At 40.4% G+C, this 20,007-nt stretch overlaps 1 protein-coding gene across 3 annotated transcripts in view; it reads right to left on the bottom strand.

Moving 5' to 3' along the window:
* Window positions 1-785: 785 nt before the first annotated feature.
* The window catches only part of LRRC31 (leucine rich repeat containing 31), a 37,683-nt gene continuing 18,461 nt past the window's right edge, over window positions 786-20,007 (bottom strand). Inside the window, exons 4-9 of one of the 3 annotated variants that reach the window (XM_011994340.1) lie at window positions 17,991-18,158; window positions 17,623-17,790; window positions 16,114-16,281; window positions 13,251-13,418; window positions 9,564-9,731; window positions 786-1,774 (exon numbers count right to left, since the gene is read on the bottom strand). In XM_011994340.1, coding sequence (XP_011849730.1) covers window positions 1,443-1,774; window positions 9,564-9,731; window positions 13,251-13,418; window positions 16,114-16,281; window positions 17,623-17,790; window positions 17,991-18,158 — 1,172 coding nt within the window. In that variant the 3' untranslated portion in view covers window positions 786-1,442. Of the gene's footprint in view, window positions 1,793-9,563; window positions 9,732-13,250; window positions 13,419-16,113; window positions 16,282-17,622; window positions 17,791-17,990; window positions 18,159-20,007 lie in introns of all 3 variants that reach the window. The other 2 variants (XM_011994341.1, XM_011994342.1) reach the window with 2 other exon arrangements.

The raw sequence follows: 20,007 nt of genomic DNA, 5'->3' as shown, positions 1-20,007 counted from the left end.
TTTTGTGTAGGCACCATCACAATCAAGACACAGAATTGTTCCATTGCCACAAGTTTCCCTTGTGCTATTCCTCTGTAGCCATACCTACTGCCTACTCCTCTCCCAGTGCCTAACCTGTTCTCCAGATCCATAATTGTGTCATTTTAGGAATGTCACATAAATGGAAACACACAGTATGTAACTGGGATTGGCTTTTTTATTCAGCATAATCCACTTGAAGTCTACCCAACTGGGGCATGGATCAGTGGTTTGTTCCTTCCTGTTGCTGAAGGAGTATTCCATAGTCCCAGTTTGTTTAACCTTTCACTCATCGTTTCCAGTTTTTTTGCTATTGTGAACAAAGCTGCTATGAACATTCATGCATAGGTTTTTGCATATGCATAGATACTCACGGAATTCATGGGAATGCTTATGGTATTCATGGTATTCTTTTATACGATGTAACCCAAAATATCCCCTTTACAGCATTCAAAACCTCCTCATCCTGAAAACGTTTTAATTTGGAATAGTGTTAATTTTAAATTTGCATATCTTTCAGGCAGTGATTGCAATACTAATTATTAGTGTAGTAAGAAGAAAGCAAAACATAATTTGACTAGAGCATGTCAGAATAGAAATGTGTAGACAAACCTCTCTGCCATGCAATGACTTTCATTCTCTAGCAAAAGAAAATCAAAGATTTCAAAAATTGTTTAGAGCAACACGAAAACTGTCATTAATGAACTAAATTAGTTTTATGAGCCAATTCTATTTCAAAGAAATGCCTGGAGGCAATATGTTAACAATTTTTTTAAACAATAAAAAGAAGTTTTAATGTATTTTAACAAGATGTGTTTTTCACGGTGAGTTTTAAATTTTCAAACACTTTTTACTAAGATTTATATGTCAGTGACTATCATTATTGTTCATGGTTTGTATCTGAGATAAAAGGCACCAGAACATAAAATAATAAACCATAGAAGGGTACACTTTCTGATAAAAACCTACATAGACCACATTAAGATACATATAGTGATAGTAATGATACATGAAACTCTTAGACAGCTAGTGCCTTTCACATTAGAATCACACACACACACTCACGCACACCCTTATATTTAGAACATTTAACTTGTAAGAAAAGAAGAGGCACAACATTTCTGGGCAAGAGAGAAGCAGTTGCAGTACCAGAATCTAAACGCTTTTGGCAAGGCTTCTAAACAGTAAATGAACTAATTATATATCCAAAACAAATCCATTGAAAAATGCCATCCTTGTTTCATGAGACAGAGAATAATGGCATGCTTATATTAGATATTATATACATATATTTACAAAGCTCTTGTAATATAAGTCCCATTAAATGGCCCAGAAGTTGATATTCAGTTCATGACACTGGAATTCGTTCATGTTCTTTTCCTTTGGAGAATGGTTTATAGCTTATTAGGATGTGGGAAGTCAGCTTACTGAAACCCACCATGGTCAAAGTGAATGCTCCTTTTTTTATCTTGGTCAAAGCATTCTAGTTCTTCCTCCTGTGAAGCTGGGAGTATCCATCTTTTCATTCCTATCTCTGTGATCTGAGGAAGTTTGATCACAGCACATAACAAGTGTCTAAACCATTGTCCACAATCTCGAAAATTTGATGGTCGAAGGCTAATATCCAGCTCGATTAACTCTTTGAGGAACCGCACGTTTTGGCAGAATATGGTCCACCCTGCATCACAGATGCTGTCATTGTAGCTCAGGTCCAGCTTTCGCAGTTTGGCCAGATGACCCGTCTGTATGACCGATGCTGGAAAACAAAATCACTCTAAATGCTAACATGCAAGAATACTGTCTGCCATGGCTATTCCCATTTCCCATAACACTATCTCCAGGACTAGTAATGACAAGATTAGTAATTAGTAATGATTTGTTATCAGCAGCTTTATTCAGGACATCTGAAATTAGTAACAGATTTCCTCTCTATACATCCCATCTACAGCTTTTTAAATTTCTTTTTCCAAATCTCAATCCAATAATTTTTTGTCAAGTTCCTGCTCTCTGCTCCACTGGAGTCCCAGCTCTTCCTACAGTCTTTCTCTAATTAAATGTAAAGAGTGATGGCTCATTGACTTTAACTAAGGACCATTTGTAAATAATCGTCTTGTTGCTTATACTGTTTAATTGTTCATTGTTCATTCATTCAGTCATTATTCATCCAGCAGTTATTTAAATGAGCACTTTCCATATGCAGAACATACCTGGATAATTTCCAATTCACCTTAGAGACCCCAATACACATGACAGTTTTCCCTATATGGGTGCTACCTACAATGGCACTTAAAAATGATGACTAATGTACAATCTGAGCTATTTGATCAGAAAATAAATAAGTTAATGATGAAATAAAGACTTCTGTAAGAGGAGGCAGGAGAGATAACCAAGGCAAATGGAATATGCTTCCCTTTTCAACCAAACCCAGGAATGGATTGCAGAGATCAGGTGAGTTGTGTAGAATCTTGGAGATGAAAGGGATCTTGGAAGTCTCCTTATCCAACCTCCTAATAAATAATCAGAGAGAAATCCTTTTCACAGCCTCTCTACTGATGATCACCACAATTCTGCCTGAACCGTTCTTTCAAGTTTGCCTCAGCATTATGGAGCAGCTCCTAGCAGGAGGAAGCCCTCACACAGGGCCCCAATCTATCTTCTGGTGTCTTTCACCCCATGCTCCCATCAGTCAGCTGAAACATTCAGCTCCTTCTTCCTCATGTCAGCCCTGCAGTGTTAGATAACAGCCAGGTCTCCCTCAAACTTTATCCCTCTAGGACTGAACATGCCCTGATCTTTCAGTCTTTCCTCACACACATGGCTTTCTGATCAAGGAGGATGTTCCAACTCCATCACTTTCACTTGCCGACAGTTTCATTCCACAGTGAATTTGAGAGCTCAGCCACCCGTGCACACAGCAGCTGCACTCTGTCTCTAGGTGTCCATGTCAATGTGTGTCTCTCTTCCTGTCTCGCAACATTACTCACAATATTCTCAAGACCTAACTAAGTGTTAAAGACAATGTGCATGCTTCTTCTCTTTCATCCTATTTTATTATTTTAGATTTATTACATTTTTAAAAATCTAGGTAGTGGAAACATAGGCCATAGATATACTCTTTATAGTTTACTATGTGAAAAAATAAATGCCATTAATTATTTTTAAAATGTGCATAAGCTAGTGATTAACAAATTTTTAATGTTTCTATTAAATATAAAAGTGGCAATTGCTAAAACCACATATAGTAATACTTGTTTTTTGTTGCTGTTGTTGTTTTCGTTTTTTGAGATAGAGTCTGCTCTTTGTCCAGGCTGGAATGCAATGGCACAATCTCAGCTCACTGCAACCTCCACCTCCAGGTTCAAGCGATCCTCCTGCCTCAGCCTTCCAAGTAGCTGGGATTACAGGCACCTGCCACTATGCCCAGCTAATTTTTTTACTTTTATTAGAGACAGGGTTTCGCCACGTTGGCCAAGCTGGTCTCAAACTCCTGACCTCAGGTGATCCACCCACCTCGTCCTCCCAAAATGCTGGGATTACGGGTGTGAGCCACCACGCTTTGTTATTGACTAAAAATTCAAAGAAGGAAAATATACCCTGATGAAATGTAAAAGTATAAATTTGACCTGAGAAAAAACTGTCAGTAAAGATTAAAAAAATATATACGATGGCTGAAGACATGGCAAATAAAATTTGATGCAGACAAAAATTAAAAAGACCTAACTGAGGCCTGGTGTGGTGGCTCATGCCTATAATCCCAGCACTTTGGGAGGCCAAAACGGGCGGATCACGAGGTCAGGAGATCAAGACCATCCTGACTAACACAGTGAAACCCTGTCTCTACTAAAAATACACACACACAAAAAAATTAGCCAGGCACAGTGGTGGGCACCTGTAGTCCCAGCTACTTGGGAGGCTAAGGCAGGAGAACGGCTTGAACCCGGGAGGCGGAGCTTGCAGTGAGCCAAGACTGCACCACTGCACTCCAGCCTGGGTGACAGAGCGAGACTCCGTCTAAAAAAAAAAAAAAAACCTAATTGAAGAAGGAAATTTTAATCATAAACATTAAATAAAATAACTTAAATATATTTAATGGTGTCTAATTCAGAAAAATAAATAAATGAAAATTAAAAGCTTATTTTTTAGAAGACTCACAACATCAATAAACCCTTGTGATAGTCAGAATTCTAAATAGCCACCTTAAGGTTTCCATTGTGTCCCCAGGACTGAATGTGATAGATTTTGCTCCCAGGATTAGCTTAGGCTATATGGCACACCCGACTTTAAGAAAGGGAGATTATCCATATGGAGTTAACCCAATCAGAGGAGCCCTTTGAAAGCAGAGAGAATTTCCTCCTACTGGTGGCAGAAGAGGAAGGAAGACACAGAAGTCAGAGAGATTTAAACTGTGAGAGGCACGGACAATCCACTCCAGGCTTGCAAATGAGGGGCCATGTATCAAGGAATATGGCTGGCCTCTAGTAGCTGAGAGCAGCCTCCAGCTGAGAGTTAGCAAGAAAAGAGGACCCTCAGTCCTACAGCTGCAAGGTCCTAGACTCTGATAACAAAAATGAGCTTGAAAGTGGATTTATTCCTAGAGCCTTCAGATGAGAACTCAGCCTGGCTGACACCTTGATTTCAGTGTTGTAATACCCTACACAGAGAACCAACACAAGCTGTGCCAGACTTCTTACCTACAGAACTGTGAGCTGGGTGAGGGATGGGAAATTACTTCCCGCATTATTCATTCGGGTGATGGTTATCAGCACCTCATACTTCACCACTACAACATACCCATGGAAGAAAACTGCACTGGTGCCCCTTACATTTATATAAGCTTTTAAAAAGAACTGTGAACAAACACATGGATATTGTTTTAATCCACAAATTAACATGTTACACAGCAACAGAAAACGAATACCTTTGGTCACACTAGCCAAGAACAAAGAGATAGAAACACAACTTACCAATATCAGGAATGAGACAGGAGGTATCACTATGGGCAGTAAAAGGATAATAAGGAAACAACTTTAATTCCATAAGTTTAACAACCTAGATGAAATGGGCCAACTCCTTAAAAGACACTATCAAAACTTAAAGAAGAAATAGACAACTGGAATAGTCCTAGCTCTATTTTTTTTCTATCTCTATTTTTAAAATTGAATTGGTAATTAAAAATATCCCACAAAGAAAATTCCAAGTTTAGATGGCTTCAGTGGTGAATTCTGTGAAACAGTTGAGGAAGAAATAATACCAATTTTACCCAATCTTTCTGGAAAATAAAAGAGGAAGGAACACTTTCCAACTCATTGTATGAGGCTACCTATACCCTCATAACAAAGCCAAAGACATTTTAAGAAAACCAGTAGGCTGTTATCCCTTGTGAACACAGGCACAAATACCCTCAAAAGAATATTAGCAGATAACATCCAATGCTATATAAACAAGATAATACATAATGATCATGACCAGGATGATTTAACATTTAAAAATCACTTAATATTATTAATTATTATTATTCGTTATTATTAATATTATGATTCATGATATTAATGAACTACAAAGTTTTTTAAATGCTCATCTCAATAGATGCAGAAAAATAATCTGACAAAATTCATTATAAGAACTCTTAGCAAATTAGGATTCCTTAGCCTGGTAAAGGGTAGCTACAAAAAAACCTATAGCTAACGTCATACTTAATAGTGAAAAATGGAATGCTTTCCCCCTCAGCTTAGGGGACTAAGACTGGAAGCAAGGCAAGAATGTCTGCTCTCATCTCGTTCAACATCTATTGGAAATCCTAGCCAGCTAAATAACCAAGAAAAAGAAATAAAAGATATGCAGTGGAGATAAAGACATAAAACTGTCTCTAGGCCAGGTGCAGTGGTTTCATGTCTGTAATCCCAGCACTTTGGGAGGCCGAGGTGGGCAGATCACAAGGTCAGGAGATCGAGACCATCCTGGCCAACATGGTGAATCCCTGTCTCTACTAAAAAGACAAAAACTAGCTGGGGGTGGTGGCGAGTGTCTGTAGTTCCAGTTACTCAGGAAGCTGAGGCAGGAGAATCGCTTGAACTCAAGAGTCAGAAGTTGTGGTGAGCCGAGATGGCGCCACTGTACTTCAGCCTGGCGACAGAATGAGACTCCATCTCAAAAAAAAAAAAAAAAAAAAAGCTGTCTGTAATCATAGATGATATGATTGTCTATATAGAAAATACTACAGAATCTACTAAAAATGTCCTATAGCTAACAAATGAGTTTAGCAAGGTTGCAGTAAAATGTCATACAAAAATCAATTGTGTATCCATATACTAGCAATAACATTGGGAATCTAAAATTAAACAGTATCTTTTATAAGAGCACAAAAATTAAATACTCAGATACAAATTTAACAAAATATAAAAACTATAAAACACCAGTGAAAGAAATCAAAGAGTACTTAAATACAGAGATAGACTGTGTTCATGGATTGGAATACTCAATATTGTTAAGATGTCATTTCTCCCTGAATTGATCTATAAATTCAATATAATCCCAATCAAATTTCCCGATGGATTTTTAAAATAGATATTGACAATCTGATGCTAGCTCTATATGGAAATGCCAAGTAACTAGAATAACCAAAACAATTTTGAAAAAGAACAAAGAATACTTATACTACTTCAAGACTTACTATGAAGTTTCAACAATCAAAACAGCGTGATATTGGTAAAATAAGAGACACAGAGATCAATGGAACAGAATTGAGAGATCAGAAGTAGGCCATCACAAATATGGTCAATTGATTTTTGACAAAAATATAAAGGCAAATCAATGGAAAATGGATAGTGTTTTCAACTAATGGCACTCCAATAATTGGACAGTGACATGCAGACACATTAATCTCTACCCATACCTCATACCTTGTATAAAAATGAACTCAAAATAGATAATAGGTCAAAATACAAAAGGCAAATACAAAGCTTCAAGAAAAAATATGGAAAAAATTTTTGAGAACTTAGATTTGCAAAACACTCTAAGATGCAATACAAAAAGTTCATCAAATTAACAAATTGATAGATCTTTATTAAAACTGAAAGCTTTGCTCTGCAAAACAAACACTATTAAGAGAATGAAAAAGCCAGTGGGACAGACCCAGAGAAAATAATAGCAAATTATATTTCTGATAAAGGACTTACTTGTATTCAGAAAAATCTTAAAAACTCTCCAAACTCATCAACAAGAAAACAAACAATCCAATTTTTAAAATTAGGCAAGAGATTTAGAATAGACATTTCACCAAAGGAGCTAAGAAATGAAAATACACACATAAAAAGATGTTTGACATCACTGGTCATTAGGGAAATGCAAATTAAAATCACAATGTTTTGTCCCATCTTCTAATTACAATCATTTTTGCTATAACACTTGTTTTGAAAACACAAGTTTATTTCAATGAGACTGAAATGTCAGGAAACAATTTGAGCATAATGCAAATTTCTTGTTTGCATTATGCACGATTTGTCCACAGGAAACACTAGGTGAACATATAAGACTGTCCCCAGCTGAATTGAGCTGCATATAGAAATAAACAGCCTGGGCACGGTGGCTCACGCCTGTAATCCCAGCACTTTGGGAGGTCGAGGCAGGTGGATCACCTGAGGTCAGGAGTTCGAGACCAGCCTGGCTAACATGGTGAAACCCTGTCTCTACCAAAAACTCAAAAATTAGCCAGGCGTGGTGGTAGGCACCTGTAATCCCAGCTACTCGGGAGCCTGAGGCAGGAGACTGTCTTGAATCTGGCAGGTGGAGGTTGCAGTGAGCCAAGATCATGCCACTGCACTCCAGCCTGGGTGACAGAGTGAAACTCTGTATAAGAAAGAAAGAAGGAAGGAAGAAAGGAAGGAAGGAAGGAAGGAAGGAAGGGAGGAAGGAAGGAAGGAAAGAGAGAGACAGAGAGAGAGAGAGAAAGAAAGAAAGAAAGAAAGAAAGAAAGAAAGAAAGAAAGAAAGAAAGAAAGAAAGAAAGAAAGAAAGAAAGAGAAAGAAAGAAAGAAAGAAAATGTAGACATGCACACACCTCATGAAGACAACAACCCTCATCTATCCACACACCCTCTTTCCACCAACTGAAGTGTGGACAGGCCACTTCCACAGACAAACTTCAGGTCTTTCTCAGGGAAAAGTCTAATATTTGCTCATTTCTTAACTATTTAATATGTAAAACTGTATCGCTATTTTTCATAGCTTCTGTTTTTTAAAATATGCCATTGATGAAGTGTTTGAGTGCGGTGCTTCCAACCATTAAGTCCTGTGGTTATTACTGAATAATTCTTGCATAACACGTGATTTTTAGGCCCATGTGCCATGTCGTAGCAAAACTGACTAGTGTATACACTGAAAACACACACAACTACTTGGAGTGACTGTTCTGACCCTTCATTTGGAGGCGTGCTCATTGCTTTGGAATTCTGGCAGTTGATGGCTGAATAGTGATTAGAGTGTGAGGACAAGGCTAGATGGGAGACAGAGGGAGTACTCTCTGGTTCATTGTTTTATAATGGGAAAGTGGAAACAGAATGAGTTGTTGTTGTCGTTTTTTGAGAAGGAGTTTCACTCCTGTTGCCCAGACTGGAGTGCAATGATGCAATCTTGGCTCACCGCAACCTCTGCCTCCCAGGTTCAAGCGATTCTCCTGCCTCAGCCTCCCGAGTAGCTGGGATTACAGGCATGCACCACCATGCCCTGCTAATTTTGTATTTTTAGTAGAGATGGGGTTTCTCCATGTTGGTCAGGCTGGTCTTGAACTCCCGACCTCAAGTGATCCGCCAGCCTTGGCCTCCCAAAGTCTTGGGATTACAGGCATGAGCCACCACGCCTGGCCCCATAGAATGATTTTAGGGAATATTTGGGTAGCCTCAATCCCACAGTGTAAAAGTTATTCCTTATTCAATTATCTTTCCATCTTTCTAGACTGACGTGGAAAAAGGGTCAGATTGTTACTACAGTATGCCTTTAACCCCTTTCATCTTTTTCTAATAGAGAGGAGTCTCTAATCAAAGCCATCAGCAGTCTAATATCTATGAGAAGTGATACCCGCATTTCAGTTACAGTGATAATCAGCTTCTTGTTTAAATAAAAGCATTTAAATTAAAGAGTCAATTTAAAGTTAAGTATTTTAACTTTAATACTAAGGAAAGGAAGTATTAGTTAAGTTAAAGGAAAAGTTAAGTATTAGTGCTGGAACCATGGGGATGGGTGAGATGTAGATGTCTGAAGTGGGAAAACTCACGGACCAGGGAGGTGTGGAACAGCTGTTTGCCTTTCAGGAAACGCCCCACCTATCTAAATCCATATCCTATTAGGAAACACCCCCCACTGTCATGTGGTTTTAGAATTGCCTTTGTTCATTTTAATTAGAACTCTCGGGAGATATTGGGGAGAAAGTAATCTGCACAGAGGGCTTCACCCCAAGTCTAGTGCCTTCCCCACCTCCCCACCCGGTGCTTTGCAGGAGCGGCACCCTCTGCTCTGTGTGCCAAGACCACTTGGGAACAAGTAGATACACACCCAGGAGAACCACGTCCTCTGTCACCAGGGAACAGCTGCTCAGCCTCAGCACTCGAAGAGACATGGAAAGCTTTAGTGTTTCCAGAAGTAGCTTCAAGTTGCCACCAACACACTTGTTCCAAGAAAGGTTGAATACTTCCAGAGCAGAGAGGTGAACAGAGGTTTCAGCTAAAAGTGATAACGATAAGAACAGCAGTAATTTAGGTTTTCTTACAGATCATAAGCTTTGGATTTGAGGAAACTGGTCTAGGACAACACATTAATATAACTGGGGTTGAGAAAGTTGTAGAGGCCATTTTCTTCTGCCTTAAATTTATGGCCTCAATTTATGTTGTCTGTTTTTTGTTGTTGTTGTTGTTTGTTTTGTTTTGAGACGGAGTCTTGCTCTGTCACCAGGCTGGAGTGCAGTGGCACAATCTTGGCTCGCTGCAACCTCCGCCTCCTGGGTTCAAGTGATTCCCCTGCCTCAGCCTCTCAAGCAGCTGGGACTACATGTGTGCACCACCATACTCAGCTAATTATTTTTGTATTTTAACAGAGACAGGGTGTCGCCATGTTGGCCAGGATGGTCTGGATCTCCTGACTCGGGATCCACTAGCCTTGGACTCCCGAAGTGCTGGGATTACAGGCGTGAGCCACCACACCCAGCCTGTTGTCTGTTTTATTTGGGGAAATATTGGAAACTTTAGCAAAGCAAAACTTGATAAATTGGAATTCACTGTCCAACTGGGGTTTCTTTCCTTCATTTCACATGTAGGAAGGAGAAAGAGGCAAAGTGCTTGGACGGCTAGTCAAGATTTCAGAATGTGTCCTGGTTGGTTGGTACATATTCCACTGCACAGTCACTGCTGAGATTGAGAGAGGGTCAAGTCTCCCTAAGAGTCTGAAATACCAAAACCTATTTGTGTTTACTTCACTGCAATAAATGCAGGCAAGGAAGGCAACTAATGTATTTTGGAAAGAGCTTTCAAGAAAAGTAAAAGATTTTCTGCTTAATTCTCAATTGCCCCCAAAGTTAAAATTAACCAGAATATCTTATTCCCAAGTTAATTGTACTTTAAACTATTCTGCCTTCCTTCTAGAGAATAATGTGTTCGAGGGGAAAATAAACATTCTTTTATAATATCTAGTAAGAAAATCCCTTATTCATGGTACAGAGATCTACATTAAGGAGAAATGGAACTTTTTCTTCTAAAAGTAATGTAGGGAAATATATATTTGCTTCATTTGCTTAATTCAAATTGAATAGTAGATTTATGTCAGATGATATAATTTAGTGTAATACCTAGTTGATCATGATTCATTGATTGTGCAGCTAGAATTAGAAACAGCTGTGCCTTCTAATGGCTACAGTTCCTTTAAAAAAACATATTTTTCCAGACTGGGCAACATGGTAAAACTCCATCTCTACCAAAAATACAAAAATTAGCCAGGTGTGGTGTCACGTTCCTGTAGACTCAGCTACTGGGGAGGCTGAGATGGCATGATCGCTTAAGCCCAGGAGATCAAGGCTACAGTGAGCCACGATAGTGCCACTGCACTCCAGCCTGGGCAGCAAAGCAAGACCCTCCCAAAGTACTGGGATTACAGGTGGGAGCCACTGCACCTGGCCCAAGTTCACAGTTCTTTACTGGAGGTCAGTCATCTAGGTACCCTCCACCCAGCATATACCAAAATTCCATGCTCACAAAAGAAAAGCTCATGTTCAGCATAAACCATGTTGTTTGTGCAAACAGGTTAGGCATAGTAAACCACCCTTATCAGTTAGGAAATGGTACGAACACCCCCAGATTCCAAGTTCTGGGATATCAGCTAAGGGTTGGTCTTTCTGGTTGACAGTAGGCCTTTCCAGGGATAGCAGCATCAGGCCTGCTATGTTAACTCTTTTTTGCCCCCATACACGTGGCTGGAGTTGTTGGATTTGTGTGCTTCCTGGATAATGCTAAAAACAGAGTCCTTCTCTCTAACCCTCTCACCAGTGTTTTTTCTTTATCAGTTGGCACTTCCTTAAAAATGAATTGTACTGTCAACCAGACAAGGGGTATTACTAATGAAATAAATGCATTAAATTCATAAAAATGAGTAGCTATTATTATACATTAATAAAAATAAATGCATGTTATTTACCCCCAAATTTGAAGAACACTATATTTAGGGCATTCTTGCCCTCCTTTTCAGCCTGAGTATTTTGTTCAGCCCGAGTATTTTGCTCAGCCCGAGTATTTTGCTCAGCCCGAGTATTTTGCTCAGCTCCCATAGACTTAGTCCTCACCATGCCCTCCTCCCAGCGCTCCCTCAGCATCATTCATCTCATCGTCCACATCTCTGGATGGGGAAAAGTCCCAGGATATGTAGCTTTCAGCCCTGCTGTTCTAGGGCCCATGGACCCACCAGGGAGTCTACAGATATGCTTGAAGGGGTGCCTGTGAGCTTCCTCAAACTGATTACAGTTATTCTGTGGGGAAGAGTATGGTACATTTTCTGTCTCCAAAACATCTGGAATTAGACTGCCTTAAATCAAATCCTGGCTCTGGCTCTTATGACCTAGGGTTACCTGATGTACTTAACATCTCTGTGCCTCCGTTTCCTTGTCTGCAAAATATAAAATGGAACAACGGCACATGCCTTATACAGTTGTAAGAGTTAAATTGGTGAATGCATGTAAAGTTCTTGGAAAGGGGCCTGGAACATAGGATATGCTCTATAAATGTCAGTTGTTAAGTTCTGCCCATTTGGTGACAAGTGCAATGTCAGCAAGTAAGGGGAGGTATTGTGAAACAAAGACACTTGGTAGCACTTCTCCAAATCGATCACCCAGGGAACCAGTAGTTTGTGCACACAGTGCCGCGGTCCCCAACACCACCTCCCTTTACTTGCTGCCACTGCACTTGTCATCAAATGGAAACTTTGTCACCAACTTTCAGATTCAGTAGGTTCCTGATGTAGGCTGGGGCACATCCGTGACCTTAAGGCATACACAGATTCCTAAGGGAGCATATAAATCCTGTGGGGAGTGATTGCTTGGCAGTTAGCTAGGCTCACACTCTAGTAAATGGCTTACTTTCCTATCAGATCCACAGCAATCCCAACTCATACTGACACCTCTGCAAAATTACAAGTTACCCTGGATGTGGTGGTCCCAGGTTGGTTGTACACACATTAAATTTTAAATGCTAAATCTGCACATACCATGGCCAGGCACGGTGGCTCACACCTATAACCCCAGCACTTTGGAAGGCCCAGGAGGGTGGATCACTTGAAGTCAGGAGTTTGAGACCAGGCTGGACAACATGGTGAAACCCTGTCTCTACTAAAAATACAAAAATTAGTCGGGTGTGGTGACGTGCACCTGTCTGTGATCCCAGCTACTCGTGAGGCTGAGGCAGGACAATCGCTTAAACCTGGGAAGTGGAGGCTGCAGTGAGCCAAGATCACGCCACTGCACTCCAGCCTGAGTGACACTCTGTCTCAAAACACAAACAACAACAACAACAAAAAACCCTGCACATACTAGAATCATTTTTTTTGGACTTTCAGAAGGTCACTTTTAAGAAGGCATATGTCCTGAAAAGAAGACAAATTAGTACTTCACAAATTTGGCTGAACCTTGGAATGAAATGCAGAGAAAAAGAGGTCTCCCTCTCACATTATTGCATGACTACTGCAGGGATCTGGGAAATCTCTTACCGAGAGCTGTAAAAGTCTCACTCTCCAAAGCACAGTTGTTAATAACTAACGACTTCAATGCTGGTAAAAATCGGAGCCTGCTGAGTAAGTTTTCAGAAGAATTGCCCATCTTTTTGTTGGCTGATAAATCCAGTTCTTGAAGATTTGAGAGTAAAGGAATGACCTGGGCTGTTAAAAATATCAGCAGTGACATGTTTTAGGCACCATCTCACAGAGTCTTCCGGGTGTTTGGTTCCCACATTCTGTTTAATCTGTCAGTCAATATAGCTGTCCCCAACCCGACCCTCCCTCCCTTACACACCGCAAACCAGCCATCTTCCCAGCATGCTGCTTGGGCTTTCTTGCTTCCAAGCTCCTTTCCAGGCTAGAAGAGCAAAGGCTGTGGAGACAGAGAACTAGATCTTGGATCTGCTACTAAAGAACTGTGTGATTTTGGACAAGTTAATTAACCTCTCTTAACCTTAGCATTCTCAACTCTAGAGCTCTTAGTCTTCTCTATTTCGGTGGTCATTGGGAAGGTAAAGTGACTTGGTAAAGATAAAGTACTTGGTATAATGCCTGGCACATACTAACTGCTCAATTAATGTTTGAAATTATAATTCTTTTCTCAGAATGTAAGTACCAGTAAGGCAATGAAAACAGCAATCAGAACAGACACTTGTTGGTAACCACACTGGGTCCTGAGGGGCCCAGCTAGGAATTACCCCCGTTCACTATCTTTTGGCTGCTTTTCCGGCCTTTGCCCCAACTCTTACCAAGGCAGAAAATGCAGTATGCTGGATCTTTACAAGGCTGGCTCACCTCCTCGAAGCCTTCCAGGGTCACCCACACCAAAGTAACCCCTTGGTCACTATCACATCACCATATTTTATTTTCACAGCACCCAGCATTATGTGATATTTTCTTGTTAATATATTTGTTTTCTGTCTTCCCTCACTGAAGGCAAGCTCTGTGTTATAGAAACTATCTCACTCCCAGAATGAGGATCAGTACCTGAAACATCAGAGGTATAAATGTTTGTGGGAGGAGGGAGAGAGGTCGGGGAAAGAAAGGGGAAAGGCAGGGAAGGCAGGCAGACACTTGTAAGGTCAACAGGTGTAACTACTTCTCCTTCTTCCAACCCCCTCAGCACTTTATATTTCGCCATGCAGTTTGAATATGTGTTGGTTTACTCCTGCCCCTGCCATACCGAAGTTCCCTGATAGCTGGGATTTTCTGCAGCCCCTGGCACAGTGTCCCACACCATTAGAGGATTCATCAGTAGTTACTGCTTAAAGGATCTATAATTCCATTTCTTTGGAGCGATTTACAATGATCAGATAAAAGAATGTTCAATTATTTAACGGCATAAAGTATAAAGCAGGATGTATTTTCATTTTCATCTTTTCAAAATTAAGCAGAAGGAGAACAATGCAATTCATTACACTTATCAAATTATTATTAGTTTTCCAGGGCCATTCACCCATGTCAGTGGCTGTGAACCTAGGTAAGGAAAGCCTAGTCCTCCATTATACCAGTGGGAACAATTGAGGTCCTCCAGCACTGAGTAACAAAATGAGATGTGGTATTCATGTTATTTAGTTGTACCAAGGGAATCTGGCGGGCTGATAACTCATGAAGGTCTTCCTAGGTATGACGCTCAGGCTTTGATAAGTAAAGGGAATCGTAAGAACTCATAATGCTCCATGCAAAGCTCAAAAAGGGATTATTTTGTCATTTTTAAATCTTCATGAACGCCTTGAACTCTTCTCATTTTCCCAAATATTGAGAGAAGAGTCTGAGAGATAATTTAGCAGGTTTAAAAAGATAGATGTGTGAGACCTAGAAACCTATCTTACGGTCTTCCTCCCCAAATTGTACTATAAACAACCAAAAACTTACTTGTATTCTCATTGTGCACTCATTCTTCATTCATTCACATATTCAACATGCATTTACTTGGTGCCAATCATGTGCAGGTGCCTGTGCTTGAGCAGTGGGGAGATGCTAAATGAGACACCCCTAGCCTGGACTTGCCCATGACCTGGAAAGAGAGAGCATGGGCAAAGGGCCCAAGGCCAGAGCATGCCTGGCGTGTCTGAGAATCAGCAAGGGCTGTGGCCAGGGTGGAGTCAGTGAGGAGGAGGGGGAGTGAATGAAGTCAGAGCGATAGAGGACAGGGAGACCATTTGGGCTTTTGCAGTAATCTAAGCATAAGATAATCGTTGCTTGGACCAGGGTAGTGGAGGTCTAGATGGTGAGCCATGATCAGATTCTGGATGTACACTGAAGGCTTACTGTGGCCACAGACGGGATAAAACCCTTAATCTCAAGGCTATGCTTGCTCTGTTTGTTATGGGAAATTGCATTTATATATTACATGTCGTAATTACAGAACTATGTTTGCAGTAGGAAAATAAGTGTAGTTGCCTAAAGCGGTAACGTATAGCCATCACGCGCCACCCCGCTGACTCTTTTTCTGTAACTTCATTTGTATCTGAGTGGCTTGACTTCACTTGTTATTCAGAAATCCTCAATACCTTTTGTGTTGGCATTTGGTTACAGGTATGTAACCTGTTTGTAATCAGCTTTGTGACACTAAGAGATTTATTTCTAAACAGCAACATAAATTCAAAATTTTCCCTAAGCGCCAAATCTATCATTTACAGGCATGTATAGGTGGAACTGAGATTCACTAACGTTTACTGGGTGTTTAATACATGCCAAGTACTGTGTTGAGACATTTACAGAATTTTTAGGAATTAATCTTTCCAATAACTTCATAAAAAGTAAATTTACAAGTGTACATATTAAAATTTCCAAGTTTCCAAAGATAGGCCAAGATTCCAAAAAGTCTTTCCTTTGCTCTGTAATATGTACTCACTCAGTGACATCACGTCATCTGCTGTTAGTGAACACTGGTGAAGGTCTAGGACTTGCAGATGCTTTAGCATGACCAACTGAGCCGACGAGTCTTCAAAACCTCCACCTAGATCCTTATTGCAGGAAAGATCTAATTTCCTCAGCTCAGCCAAATACCTAAAAGCGGCATCTACAAAGAAAGTCAGAATCCCATTCTGATAGCTGGACACAGTGGTGTACCTATAGTCCCAACTGCTTGGGAGACCAAGGTGGGAGGATTGCTTGAACCCCGGAGTTCGAGTCCAGCCTCGGCAGAATAGTGAGATCCATCTCTTAAAAAAAGAAAAACTGGACCAGGCGTGGTGACTCCCATCTGTAATCCCAGGACTTTGGGAGGCCAAATGGGGTGGATTACGGGGTCAGGAGTTCAAGTCCAGCCTGACCACGATGGTGAAACCCCATCTCTACTACCATTCTGACATATTGCAAGGTGGTAAGAAGGTGTGGAACAAGGGTGGGGCCATGGTGCAGTAAGGGAGGCTGAGGGAGCACACTGTGTTCAAAAAAGACAAAAGAAGGAATAAGTGTAAACTTCCTACCATCTGGCCCTCTGTGGACCCGACCATGATTTCACACACACGCTCCCTAAGATCTGCATAGATTGCCGAGGGTTTTGACATGAATCCTGCAACTACACTTGAGCATCCTCTCCTATTACACTTGAACATTGGAGTTTACATAGATTTTTAGACTTATTCAAGCTGCCAGTGAATATTACAGGTTCTGTAAGTTCAATGTCATTTCCTATTCTCCGTAAATATGGATACTATGTACAAGGGAATAAGTTTTAACTCCAGACGCCATCGAAGCCATTCTTTTTATCAATACCAATTCCTTCCTACTATGGAGCATAAAATAATGCTGACACTTTCAGAACAGAAAACCTAGTAGTTCTAGCAGCAAAGAAACTTTATTTTTCCCAGTGTTTATCTCAACCTAAAATATACTGGCCTTTTCAGAGTCAGTCATATTAAAGGCTCATTTTTATAATCATGAAAGTGTATGTTCTCTGTCAAATATTTAGAAAATAAATAAAATATAAAAAAGATTTTTTTTGAGATAGAGTCTCTTCTGTCATCCCTATCAGCTCACTGCAACCTCGCTTCCTGAGTTAAAGCGATTTCTGCTGCCTCAGTCTCCCAAGTAGCTGGGATTACAGGCACACGTGTCACCACGCCCAACTAATTTTTGTATTTTTAGTAGAGATGGGGTTTCATCATGTTGGCCAGGCTGGTTTCAAACTCCTGATCTCAAGTGATCGGCCTGCTTGGGCCTCCCAAAGTGCTGGGATTACAAGTGTGAGCCACTGCGCCCAGCCTAAAGGAGATTTCAATTACCCATAATCTTATTCCCCAGCGCAACCACTATTTATATTTTGCTATATTTCCTAGTAACTTTTCAATATATATATTTATATGTATATCATATATATTTACACTTGTAATCTTAAATCCAGCCATTGTTAACTCACCCAATATTTTGACACTCTTTTGTGATAATCCACATGAATGTAACTTCAGTACTTTCAGATTTGACGTGCTTTTTAATCCCTGAGCAATACTGTTCAGACTGCCACCAATGTCTCTGTTAATGGAAAGATCAAGTACTTCAAGACTTTGCAGCATAGGTAGCAGTTGACCTAGAAAAGAAATCCAAGTAAGAAGGGTATGTAGGAGGGGAGTGGAGTTTTATGTCACCTGGGGATATAGTGACGTAAAACTCCACTCCCCTCCTACATACCCTTCTTTAAATTCAGGATAAGACAAAACACAGCAAACGTAGATTCCCAAGCTATCCAATGAGCATCTTCGATTTTTTTTCTCTTCAAATTCCACTTACCCAGAAATGTCCCATCTTCCGACGTGAGGGTGCAATCCACAAGCTTAAGCATTTGTATGTTGCTCCCTTTTTGGAACTTCTGAAGGATCAGAGGCAAATTTCCTCCCACTTTACTGTTCCAAGACAAATTTAGCTCTTCAAGTTCAGGAATCATCTCAAGTGCTTCTCCTGTTAGCAAATGGCCCAAAAATTCTGTTAGTCACTAGTCAGTAAAGCAGGGAATTCGTTTCAGAATCAGCACAACTATGATTAATGGAGTGTGGAAACTGGGCCAGGTACTGTCCTGTTTGGCACAGAGGAACAGAGAGAAGGAAAGAACCCAGTTCCTTCATAGCAGGGCGTGCTTCTCTAGATTTACACGTACAGTCATTCTAGTCCCTCCAAAATTCTGAAGTCATGCGTATGAGCTAAACAATTGTTGTAGAAAAATCCACCTATTGGTAGGGTGGTTTTAGGAAGCTGCTTTTGTGGTGGTTCATCTGCTTTCCCTTAGCCCCCCTCTCTGGCATCAGCATTTCTGAGAAGTTTGACCAGGGATAGAAGGGAGGCAAAGCAGATAACTGGCCACCACAGAGGTAAAGCTCTCTCCAACGTCAAGAATATCACATGCCTGTATATATAGTAAAGCTCTCTCCAAAGTCAAGAATATCACATGCCTCTATATATATATACACATATATACACATATATACACATATATATATATATGAGGAATATCACATGCAACCTGAACTGACCACTACAGAGAGAAACTAATAATAGAGCATCAGGCACTAGCATCTTATAACAGCCATGCTGCCTTAAGGGGTAAACAAGGGTGTAGTGAAACAGGGATGAAAACTAACATTTCTGAAACCATTACACACAGGAAAGCTCCCACGGCTGCAGAGTGGAGGCTGGGAGAGAATAAGAGAAGTGACCAGACAGATCAGCCCTTAGGAATGATTTTCACCACCTTGGGGGTAGACACATACATGGAAAATGTACTTTCTCAATGTGCAAATAATTAAGCATTCTGGCAAGTCCCCTGTATCTAGAAGCCTCTTTATTACCCACCCCTGGGTTTGAACTTCTACCATTGTTTGTTCATTCCATGGATTAAGGTTTTAGAAGTCCAGGAACCCGATGCTGAAATGCATATTCTCCAGCAGTTATAGCATCTTAAGCCAGCAATGAATAGGTATCATTTTCTGTGCACTTGCCAGTCAATTGGGGGTGGCTTTCTATAGTTCTGAGGTGTTCCCCAGGATCAGGGAGAAAGAGCTCATGATTGATTAGTTATGTCTACAGTGGTCATGGTACTGGAGTGCCATGCATTTGCCACTTGGTACTAAACTATTATAATGGGTGTAACAATTTTGAAATGCCTTCTGATTTATGTTCTCTTATCAAGAAACCATTTATTTTCCCTATACCCCATCTACATTAAGACTGAGTGAAGAAGACAGAGTATGGATGATAGATAGGTAAGCCCCTCCTGATGGGAGAGGATGCAGAAGTCCTTCCAGAGAATAACTCTGGGAGAGGGAAAAGGGCACAAACATCAGAACAACAATAGTACAGATTCCCTCCTCAACCAGGTAAGTTTGGAACAGGTCCCAGGCAGAAATTTCATTTTCTTGTTTTCTAAGGATGGAGGATCAGGAAAAAGATCAGGTTAATCATAGAAAATAAGAAAGTTGTCTTTTCACATGTGAGTAATTGTATGTTAAAATTGTGAGTCTGCTACACAATAACCAGCTGCTTAATGTGGGGCTAAACTGATCATGTAACTCAAAGAAAGGTGGTCTTAGATGACAGAATGGAGAAAGAAGGACTATCAGTTATTGAGCACCTATTATGCACCAGGCATGCAGTAGGTACTTTAAAGAAATTGTTTAATCCTTGCAACAATTTTTTGAGAGGGAAGTTATCCCTATTTCAGATATAAGAAAACTGAGGCTCAGAAAAGTTAAATTATTTGTCCATGTTCACAAAGCTAGTTAAAAGTGGCAGTAGTGGCCGGGTGTGGTGGTTC

Source organism: Mandrillus leucophaeus, unplaced genomic scaffold (genome assembly GCF_000951045.1).
Source record: "Mandrillus leucophaeus isolate KB7577 unplaced genomic scaffold, Mleu.le_1.0 Scaffold452, whole genome shotgun sequence".
NCBI lineage: Eukaryota > Metazoa > Chordata > Mammalia > Primates > Cercopithecidae > Mandrillus > Mandrillus leucophaeus.
Note: the sequence above shows the minus strand (reverse complement) of the source record. Positions and strands in the feature narration are given on the sequence as shown.